Here is a 10,880-nt window from a genome sequence, read left to right on the forward strand (position 1 = left end):
AAGACTAGCACAATGACGTCACCGGAGCGAGTAAAATCTCGCCGTGCGGCTGGCACCACGCTGGGCTTCGGGAACACGCCTAGTACTTTTGTTATCGGCATGTTCCTATTCGCAGCGCCGAGCGTTGGCATGCGCCGCACGTCACAGTGCTGATCTTTTTTTCGTCGTGACTATGGTCCAGTGCTGCGTTTCTGCAGCAGTGTTGTAAACGCCAACGCATATTGCTTTTGTGCCGTATTTCTGTCACAGCGCTTCACGCCAACGCATGCAGCGCACATCTGTCTGCCGCTACCACCGCATAACTCAAATCGTGATAATTAGTCTGAGAGTAGTATTAGTTAATGAAGAAGTGTATATGCAATGCACAGCGCGAGAGAGTGTTGCAGCTTAATCTCAGGCGAGTTCGGTGTCGACGATAACGTGGTGCCCTCGCACTGTGGCCAGGGAAGCTTATCTGTGCGCGCAACCGCGGGTCTAAACCAGGTCGTGAATATTTGTTTGAATTCTTTTAGTGCGGAATCAATATTCCGACTGGTTAATCCCGGGTATGACCTCGCGATGTTTTGGGTTCGTGCCAATCGAAAGAAAGAGTAAAAATAAATCGAGCATCCGTTAATGAGATTCGAACCCGCGATGGCATGATCAGATCTGCTTCGCTGGCCACCGCTTCAGAGCGTTAGGCTACCGCAGCAGCCACGCCAATCGTTAAACAACAAGAGACTCTCGCGCGGTGTATTGCACATGTTATTATTCGTCAGCAAACAATACCACCAAACTAATAAGCCCGCTTTGAGCTACGGGGTGGTAGTGACCGTGAGGTATGTGCTGCATGCGTCGCAATGGACAACGTTGCGCCAGAAACATGTCATTATTAATTAAAACACTAGCGCATAACACTAGGACAGATATAGACGGAGACAGGACGAGCGCTAAAGATCAACTGAGCATTTACTGCAACAAATAGGCACATAAAAGCACTTCGGTGGCGCACGCGCACACTGAGTCAGAAGGAGCACAAACTGATCAAAATGTGGCAAACTGCTCCTGAGATACATTTCTTCCGTCTTGAACAGGGCAAGTGATGTGGGCAAAGATGAGGTGGGCAAGTGGGCAAGGAAGAAATGTATCTCAGAGCAGTTTACCCCATTTACTAGTTTGCGCTCCTTCTGGTTTAGTGTGCGCATGTGCCACCGAAGTTCTTTTATGTACCCGTTTGTCGCAGTAAATCTTCAGTTGATTTTTAGAGCTCGTCCTGTCTCCTTCTATGTCTGTGTCCTTGTTTTATGCGCTAGTCTTATAATTAATGATGACAAACCAACTAGCCCAGCTTTCCGCCTTGATTCTATTGAGAGACATGCCACAAGAGCAAAACGGGTTGGCGTTTACAACACTGCTGGAGAAACGCTGCACTCGAGCATAGGCCGCCGTCGTAAATTATATACGCCAGGTGGAATTGACGATAAAAATGTCGAAATTCGTATACCGTCTCTCTGAGTCAGTGGACCACTCAATTTAGCTTTCAAGTACGTGGCGGTAGTGTACACCTGCAAAAACTGTGCTTCCGCTGAATTTTTCTTGCCTGGCGATGCTATACCGCCCGCCATTTAGTATATATATGCTTATTTGACTTAGCACAAATCTAGAATCATCGCGAACCCACACACACAGAGAAAAACAGAGAGAGAGAGAGAGAGAAAAAAACTGAAGGAATTCGGAGCACGCCCGTCAGTCCCTGCACGACGGAGCTGCACTCAAGTGTTTGTGTTCCTAAGGTTCTTAACACTGGCAGCCTGGCCGGTGGCGATGGTCTGCATAGACGGGTCCTCCGAGCTCAGTAGGGTCCCTCAGTCATCCCATGTCCTACATCGAAAGAACCTCCTCGAGGTTTACACTGTTGAATAATGCTTTCGCAGTACATAATAGCTCCACCAAAAAATTCCGTCTTCCACCATTATGTGCGCATTTGGTATGGCTCGTAAGTTTGTTTTCATAAACTATTGTTTCCGGTCCTATGATTCCGCCAATATAAATTTGAACATACGATTATGAATAAGCTGGCATAACCGAATTTTAATTCGAAGGCGTTTTTAATGCACAAAATGCACTACTCATGCACTACTTTCAAAAACAATGCACTACTTTCAAAAACAAACTTTCAAATCTGGTCGAAACCTATGTTCCGCTGATATGCATTCGCGGCGACTCCAACAAGCCCTGGTACTCTAACTCCTTAAGGAGGCTTTCTCGAAAGAAAAAGCGTCTTTTTCGAGAAGCTAAAAGAACTGCACTGGCTTATAAATGGAAGAAATATTTCTCGTGCCTACAGGATTACACGCGTCTCCTAAGGTGTACAAAAAGAAAGTTTTTCCACAATGATCTGTATGGCATTCTACTAACAAACCCAAAGATATTCTGGCGGATGTTATCACCCAAATCAGGCAACACTCATTGCATTACCTTTTTATATCCAGATGGTTCACAGGTGCCTCCAGAGCTTCGATCTGACGTCATGAACTCTTATTTTACATCAGTCTCCACACATGAACCTGCCTGGAATACATCACACCAAGATTTTTAAAACTTTTCTGCGATGGCCCCTATCAACATCACTACTGCTGGCATTTTTTGCTCTGATAGACAGACTAAATTATCCAGTGCTGCCGGGCCTGACAACGTCACTGCCAAGATATTAAAAGCTACAAAAAATGTATCTTCTTATTTTCTAAAAATAATCTTCGATCAATCTCTTGCGAACAGTTCCATACCTAGTGACTGGAAAATTAACAAAGTCGTTCCTGTGTTCAAGGCTGGCAGCCGGAGCGACCCGTCGAATTATCGTCCTATTTAGTTAACTTGCATATCATGTAAATTTCTTGAGCATATTATATACTCGCATATTACATCCCACCTGAATTCTAACTCCTTCTTCTTCAAAAATCAGCATGACTTTCGTCACGGCTATTCATGTGAATCACAGTTATTTGAGTTTACCATGGACCTTCACTTAAACCTTGATTCTTTGTTCCAAACCGATGTCATCTATCTTGATTTTTCCGAACCATTCGACCGTGTCCCACATCAACTTCTTATGTTCAAACTTTCAGGTCTTCACCTTCACCCTCTTGTTTTTTAGACTGGATTCACAATTTTCTCACAGCTCGCTCTCAATTCACCTTAATAGGCGGACTTCCTTCAAATTCTACTTCCGTCTCCTCCGGAGTACCACAGGGGTCTATGTTGGGTCCTCTTCTCTTCTTACTATTTATTAACGACCTCCCGCACAACATCTCATCCACCATCCGTCTTTTCGCAGATGACTGCATTATCTACCGGCGTATAAATACTAAAGACGATCAAGCTGCTCCACAAATCGATCTGAAGCTCATCGAAAATTGGTGCTCTTTGTGGATGATGGAACTGAATGTTAGGAAGTGCAGTTTTATGCAAATTTCTCGGAAACGCTCCATTTTAACTTATCCTCACTCTTTATTTTCTGAGGACCTATTCCAAGTTGAATCTTATCGTTACCTTGGCATCACAATCAATAACAAATTAACTTGGTGTAAGATCGCGCCTCGTACACGACCTCGCTGGCTCTCCCCTTTGTACTTCCCGCGTGGCTCGCGCAGTGCAGCAACAAATGCGGAAGCAATTACCTGCATGGGGAGGACGCCACTTTGGAACGCAGCCGTGACGCCTCGGGCAGAGGGCGCACGTGCGGCGTGGCCTTGCCGTCCCGAAAGGGGTGGTCTCCCTCCCAACGCGACTGATCAAAGGACTGATCCGCTGACTGATAGCGTTGTAGCCATGCGGGGAGGTAAACAAAAGTCTTCCGGTTGGACGCAGCACGAGAGGGTGGCCGCCTTGAGGCAGTTACGCACGTGCATGCACTTAAGATGAAAAGTGCGTTCTTGGGGAAAGGCGAGGGTGTTTCGTGGAGAGCGTTTTACGAATGTTTTCTTGATTTGTTTATTTATTTATTCGAGCCCTGGTTTCGAGGCTATGCCCAACCCACAGGGCCGTGGCTACTGCGAAATTAAGTAGCGATTGGTTGATCAAAGACTGGGGCGGGTCAAGAGAAATGACCGCCCCAGCGCCTTTGTTTATGTACGTAATAAAAACGGAAGGAAAAGCCAGGTATGGCAGTCCTAAACAGGCTCCGTGCTTCGCACGTACGGAAAACTTCTAGGCTCTAACCGAGACCGCCGGTCGATGAGTAAGATTTTCCGAAGTCGCATCTCTGTGTGAGATAAGTCCCAACCAGGCTCCGTGCTTAGCACGTAAGGAAAACTTCTAGGCTCTAACCGAGACCGCCGGTCGATGAGTAAGATTTTCCCTAAGTTGTATCTCTGTGTGAGATAGTATCTCTGTATGAGATAAGTGCCTTCTAAGTTACAGTACTTGAACGTCTGTGTGACTTCACGTTTCTGCAACTGAGTTTGCCTTGTACATACTCTGTAAATATAATTTCCCTTTCGTACCTTCTGCTTCTGGACTCCTGTGCTTCAAAACACCACCGAACAACTCACGTTTGGAGGAGGCTGAACTCCCCCGAAGGAAAGCAAACGAACCTGAAGAAGGAAGAGAATTTACTGGCGCAGTCACGACAGAATTCGGCAATCGTCGACCGTGAGCCGACACCACCGTCAAGCCAGCAGCGTCAGGCAACGACCGTCCGGGAACCCGGGAAGGAGCCGATCTTCAGGTCCAGCCAAGGGAACAAGGTAGTCCAGAGCGCCGACCCTGAGGCGTCCTTCATCCTGCATCTCGGGACGAGGCAGCGGCAACAGAGAGGCAACGGATCCCACTAGCGACACCAGCACGGGTGAGCGGGATTCCTTGCGTACTTCTGAGGTGGTTATGGCTCATGTGTAAACGGGCGTATGGTGTTGACAAGGAGCATGATGGCGAGCTCAGATCGCAGACAGGAAAATGCGAGTGCATTAAAGGGGATGGCTACAGAGGGCTATGATCAGCCAGGCGAAACGTCAGAGGGCGATGATCAGTTAGGCGAAACGTCGCAGCAGGACGCAGCGACATCAGAGTCTATAGCAGAAGCGCTACAAAAGGTAGCTGCAACGACGAGTTCCGATGCTATGGCAATCCGCCGCATGGAACTGGATTTCGAGCTTGCGAAGCATAAGCTCGAAGTCGAATCTCGAGAGCGCATCGAATTGCAGAAGCTTGGGATAGCGATGACAGGTGGCCGGCAGACCCCCTTGATATCGGAATCAGGGGAACAACGGCGAACGGGCCTCGACCCAATCTCCCAATGCGCCAAAGTCCTAAAGGGACTCAAGCTGCCGGGCGACGCGGACGTACCGCTTTGGTTTGACGAGGTGGAAAGAGTTTTCACGACGTACGATGTGCCGGAAAACAGCCGCGTACACTTGATCATGCCGACGCTGACCGAGCGTGTGCGGTATTTGCTTCGCGGTCTTAAGGACGACGAGTGCAGCGACTACGAGTCAGTGAAGGCGGCCGTATTAAGCGAGCTAAAGCTGACCCCCGTTGAGTACTTGGATCGGTTCGAACGCGCCGCAAAACGTAAGGAGGAAACTTGGGCCCAATTCGCCTCTCGCGTGAAGACATACTTTCACTATTACCTTCGTTCGAGGGAGGCAGACACTAAGGAAGATGTGGTGGCTCTCGTCGTAGCCGATCGCATGAAAGCTAGCCTAAGCACCGAGGGTCTGGAGTATGTGCGCCTCCGCGAGGGGGAAAAGTGGGCGAAACCGGATGAGTTATCGCAGATGCTTCAGACTTTCGAGCAAGCGAAAGGAAAGGGGCGCGCGGTGCGACCAACGACCGTACACGCGGAGAAAGAAAGGTCCCCATGCCCACCTTCAAGCAGTGACATCAAACGGCAGGCACAGTGTTATGTGTGCCGCGCAGGGGGTCACCGCGCTAAAGACTGCCCCCGCGCTGCGCAGAACGCGCAGAGAAATGATAAGCGCGCCCGGGCTCAGAAAGTAGCCGTCGCCAGCGCGGACGCTCCCGAAACCGCTGGGTCGGCCTACTCCCACAGGACTCTGGTTGCAGAAATTAAATCCCCGAGATCGCCAGAAGAAGTGCGCAAATCGAAGCTGCAGCAGGTAGAGATCGAATGCGGCGGAGTACCGACAACGGCGATTATAGACACCGGTAGTGAAATAACGGTAGTCAGAGAAAGCCTTGTGCCAGACGCGTCTCATGAGCCTTCTGGGAAGATAAAGCTTGTCTCAGCTTTCGGGGAAACAGTAGAAGCGAAGCTAGTTACGCTCGCGATCAGTATGAGGCGGCGCCCCACGCTTGTAGCTCGTCCAGAGGCAGTACGTGTCGTGTGCGCAATTACGGGCAAGCTCGCGGAGGGAGTGGACTGCTTGCTCTCGCGAGAAGACTGGGAGCTGCTAGCACAGTGCGAACACAGCAACGAAGCGGTCGCCCGGAGCGACGCACACGTTACAGCTGGCCCTACTACAGCATCTCTCACCGTTGTCAGGGAGACTTTAGAGCCGGTCTCAACGACAGGCGGGGCCCACGCGAACGATTCGCAGGCAGGCGAACCGGAGAACAAAGAGTTGGCCGTCACATCAGGCGAGCAACATGAAGAAGGTAGTGACGGGTGCCCCGCCGAAGTCCGGCGCTCAACGCGTGACGATGAAGACGAGGCCCCAGAGCAGCGCGAGAGCTTCCGTTCGGCACAGCTGTCAGATGAAAGCCTTAAGAAAGCTTGGGCTGATGCGAAAATAGGAAAAGGGGGCATGTTCATCGCGGATGGTCTGCTATATCACTGGGATTCTGTCGCAGGAACCAAAGTCAGGCAGCTTGCGCTACCCGTGACGAGACGCGAAGAGGTTCTCTCTCTAGCCCACGAATCTCTTTGGGGAGGGCATTTGGGACCAAAAAAGACGAGGGCAAGAATCAAGTACAGTTTTTTTTGGCCCGGTTTAGAGGCAGATGTGGCGCAACTCTGCAAGACGTGTCACGCTTGTCAGGTACGGTCAGATAGGCGGCTCAGAGACAGAGTGCCTATCACGCCCCTCACTAGGCCCGACCATCCATTTCAGGTAGTAAACGTCGACATCATCGGGCCAATCGATACGCCCTCAGGTCGGGGTCATAGGTACGCTCTTTGTCTGGTTGATTTGTGCACGCGGTGGCCCGAAGTGGTCTGTCTGCGTTCACTCACCGCAAGAGCAACATGCGACGCCCTGCTGGCAATTTTTAGCCGCACCGGTATCCCGGAAGTGGTATGCTCAGACCAGGGAACTAACTTCACGGCGCAGCTAACTCGGGAGATGTTGGCGAAGTTAGGATGCGCGCCGCGCTTTTCAACTCCAGAACACCCGGAGAGCAACGGGACTGTAGAGAGATGGAATCGTGTCTTGAAAAACATGCTATTCCATGTAATACAGAAAGACCCTAAAAACTGGGATAGACTCGTGCCGTTCGTCCTCTGGGCGTACAGGGAAGTGCCCCATGACACTACAGGCGTTGCCCCATTCCGACTCCTTTACGGCAGGAACCCTACGGGGCCATTGGCCATTTTGCAGCGCACTTGGACGGGCGAGCAACCGCTCCCAGACACGCTAAGGGAGGAACCCGCGAAATACCTCAGACAGCTACGGGAGCAGCTGGAGATTGCCGCGGAGGTAGCGGGGCTGACGGCAAGCGCACGCCAAGGAAGCTACGCGCAGGCATACAATAGGCAGGCACGAAACAAGGTCTTTAATGTCGGAGATCAAGTCCTTCTTTTCGACACCGACCGCGAGAGCAAACTGGCTCCGAAATGGCTGGGTCCCTACGTCATAAGCGCGCGTGAAAGGCAGAATTCCTACCGACTCGAAACCGGAGCGCGAACCTCGCCACTGGTGCATGCTAATAGGCTTCGGCCTTACTACGCGCGGGTTAGCCACGTTGGCGTCATTTTCGACGAGGACACAGATTTTGGAGAAATTGAATGCACACCACGTCCTGCGTCCGCGCGGTCAGGTGCATTCTCGATCGAGTGGGAGAAACTGGCACATTTGGACTCTCAGCAGCGCGCCGACATCGCGAAACTGTTCGGCGGTCACTCGGACCTATTCAACGAGACACCGGGAGCCGCAGAAGTGGGATTGCACAGGATCGAGCTGCACGATGGGTATCAGCCAAAACGCGCCTTCCCATATCGCGTACCCGCGCTCCTTAGGGACGAGGTCGGCCGCCAGGTAAACGAGTTGTTAGACTTGGGTCTAATATATCCAGTAGAAAGTGAGCATGCTCATCCGGTGGTGTGCGTTGGCAAAAAGGACGGCTCAGTGCGTATGTGTATCGACTACCGTGCGCTGAACGCGGCTACACGTACTGACGCCTTCCCGATGACACCCCCGCAGGAGTTAATTATGAGGGTCGGCAGCGCGAAGTTCATTACTCTCGTAGATTTGAGACGCGGTTATTGGCAGGTACCAGTGGCCCTCGAGAGTCAGCATTTGACTGCCTTCGTAACCCACGAAGGGCAGTACGCTTGGCGCGTCATGCCATTTGGGCTAAAAAACGCCGCTGCAACATTCCAGCGAATGATGAATACGCTGCTGTCGAGACACCAGAGCTACGCGGCGGCATATCTCGATGATATCGCCATTTTCTCCGCTTCGTGGCAGCAGCACCTGAAGCATTTAAGCACCGTGCTCGGCTTACTACGCGAAGCTAAACTGAAGGTAAGCCCCGAGAAGTGCCAGATCGCACAAGCTCAGATCAAGTACTTGGGTCACGTCGTGGGTGGCGGTACACACGGACCGGACCCCGATAAGCTAGCCGCTGTTCGCGACCTTGCGCCGCCTACTACGAAAAAGCAGCTGCGAAGCCTGCTTGGGCTATGCGGGTACTACCGCGAATACGTAGAGAACTACGCTGAGGTCGCTGCACCGCTCACGTCCTTGACGAAGCGAGGCGTGCCAAACGCGATTCCTTGGACTCGGGAAGCGCAGGAAGCTTTTACTAAGCTTAAAACGTCGCTTTGCGAAGCTGCAGCGCTAAATACCCCTAATATGCTCAAGCCATACTGGCTGTTCACGGATGCGTCCGCGATCGCGGCCGGAGCTTGCCTGGCCCAGATGGGAGACTCGGGGAGAGAGGAGCCGGTCGCCTTCGCCAGCCACCGGTTCACTACAACCCAAACCCGCTGGTCAACAATCGAGCGCGAGGCATTTGCCATCATTTGGGCGCTCAAGAAATTCGACCATTGGTTGTTCGGAGCACAGGTTAACGTGGTCTCCGACCACAATCCCTTATCCTATCTAACGACGAGCACGCCTCATGGGGCAAAACTGGCAAGGTGGGCGCTGGCCTTGCAGCGCTACAATGTCGTTGTGACACACAGGAAAGGCACCTGTAACGGCAACGCCGACGCGTTGTCTCGCGTCCCTAGCACGAGCTGGGGTAAGGAGCAATGAGCCATGGCCCCTCGGGCTACGTGAATGTTCCCGTTCACCCGCTGCAATTTGTGATGTGATCGGTGTTCTGTGGCCAGAACTCTGTGCAAGGATGTTTGCATGCCCCTGACTCTCGTACTGTGACGGATGTCGTGTATGCTCTGTGTATAGTCCATGAGTGTTTTTGTGCGGTATCGGCGAGTTGTATCTTTGTGACCCGAGAGCCGTTTTTCAGCATGTCAATTTCTTTCTATGCATATTGTGTTTGTAGACAGCCGCGATCTTTTGTTGATCTTGTCTAAACGAGCGGACTCCCAAGCTCGTTTATCCTCTCAGGGGGGACGTGTAAGATCGCGCCTCGTACACGACCTCGCTGGCTCTCCCCTTTGTACTTCCCGCGTGGCTCGCGCAGTGCAGCAACAAATGCGGAAGCAATTACCTGCATGGGGAGGACGCCACTTTGGAACGCAGCCGTGACGCCTCGGGCAGAGGGCGCACGTGCGGCGTGGCCTTGCCGTCCCGAAAGGGGTGGTCTCCCTCCCAACGCGACTGATCAAAGGACTGATCCGCTGACTGATAGCGTTGTAGCCATGCGGGGAGGTAAACAAAAGTCTTCCGGTTGGACGCAGCACGAGAGGGTGGCCGCCTTGAGGCAGTTACGCACGTGCATGCACTTAAGATGAAAAGTGCGTTCTTGGGGAAAGGCGAGGGTGTTTCGTGGAGAGCGTTTTACGAATGTTTTCTTGATTTGTTTATTTATTTATTCGAGCCCTGGTTTCGAGGCTATGCCCAACCCACAGGGCCGTGGCTACTGCGAAATTAAGTAGCGATTGGTTGATCAAAGACTGGGGCGGGTCAAGAGAAATGACCGCCCCAGCGCCTTTGTTTATGTACGTAATAAAAACGGAAGGAAAAGCCAGGTATGGCAGTCCTAAACAGGCTCCGTGCTTCGCACGTACGGAAAACTTCTAGGCTCTAACCGAGACCGCCGGTCGATGAGTAAGATTTTCCGAAGTCGCATCTCTGTGTGAGATAAGTCCCAACCAGGCTCCGTGCTTAGCACGTAAGGAAAACTTCTAGGCTCTAACCGAGACCGCCGGTCGATGAGTAAGATTTTCCCTAAGTTGTATCTCTGTGTGAGATAGTATCTCTGTATGAGATAAGTGCCTTCTAAGTTACAGTACTTGAACGTCTGTGTGACTTCACGTTTCTGCAACTGAGTTTGCCTTGTACATACTCTGTAAATATAATTTCCCTTTCGTACCTTCTGCTTCTGGACTCCTGTGCTTCAAAACACCACCGAACAACTCACGTTTGGAGGAGGCTGAACTCCCCCGAAGGAAAGCAAACGAACCTGAAGAAGGAAGAGAATTTACTCTTGGGTTGATCATATTACAAAAATCACGGCCGACGCTTCACGTACACTTGGTTTTATTAGAAGATCACTTCCCTCTTCCCCCGCTATTATATGTAAACTGGCATATG

At 51.4% G+C, this 10,880-nt stretch overlaps 1 protein-coding gene across 1 annotated transcript; it reads left to right on the forward strand.

Moving 5' to 3' along the window:
• Positions 1-4,588: 4,588 nt before the first annotated feature.
• LOC149326943 (uncharacterized) lies at positions 4,589-9,471 on the forward strand. The gene has a single exon (XM_089564732.1). It carries the CDS (start codon positions 4,884-4,886, stop codon positions 9,414-9,416), a length of 4,533 nt encoding a protein of 1,510 aa, XP_089420858.1. The 5' UTR covers positions 4,589-4,883; the 3' UTR covers positions 9,417-9,471.
• Positions 9,472-10,880: the final 1,409 nt, after the last annotated feature.

This window comes from Amblyomma mixtum, chromosome 10 (assembly GCF_055824585.1).
Source record: "Amblyomma mixtum isolate Tamu chromosome 10, ASM5582458v1, whole genome shotgun sequence".
NCBI lineage: Eukaryota > Metazoa > Arthropoda > Arachnida > Ixodida > Ixodidae > Amblyomma > Amblyomma mixtum.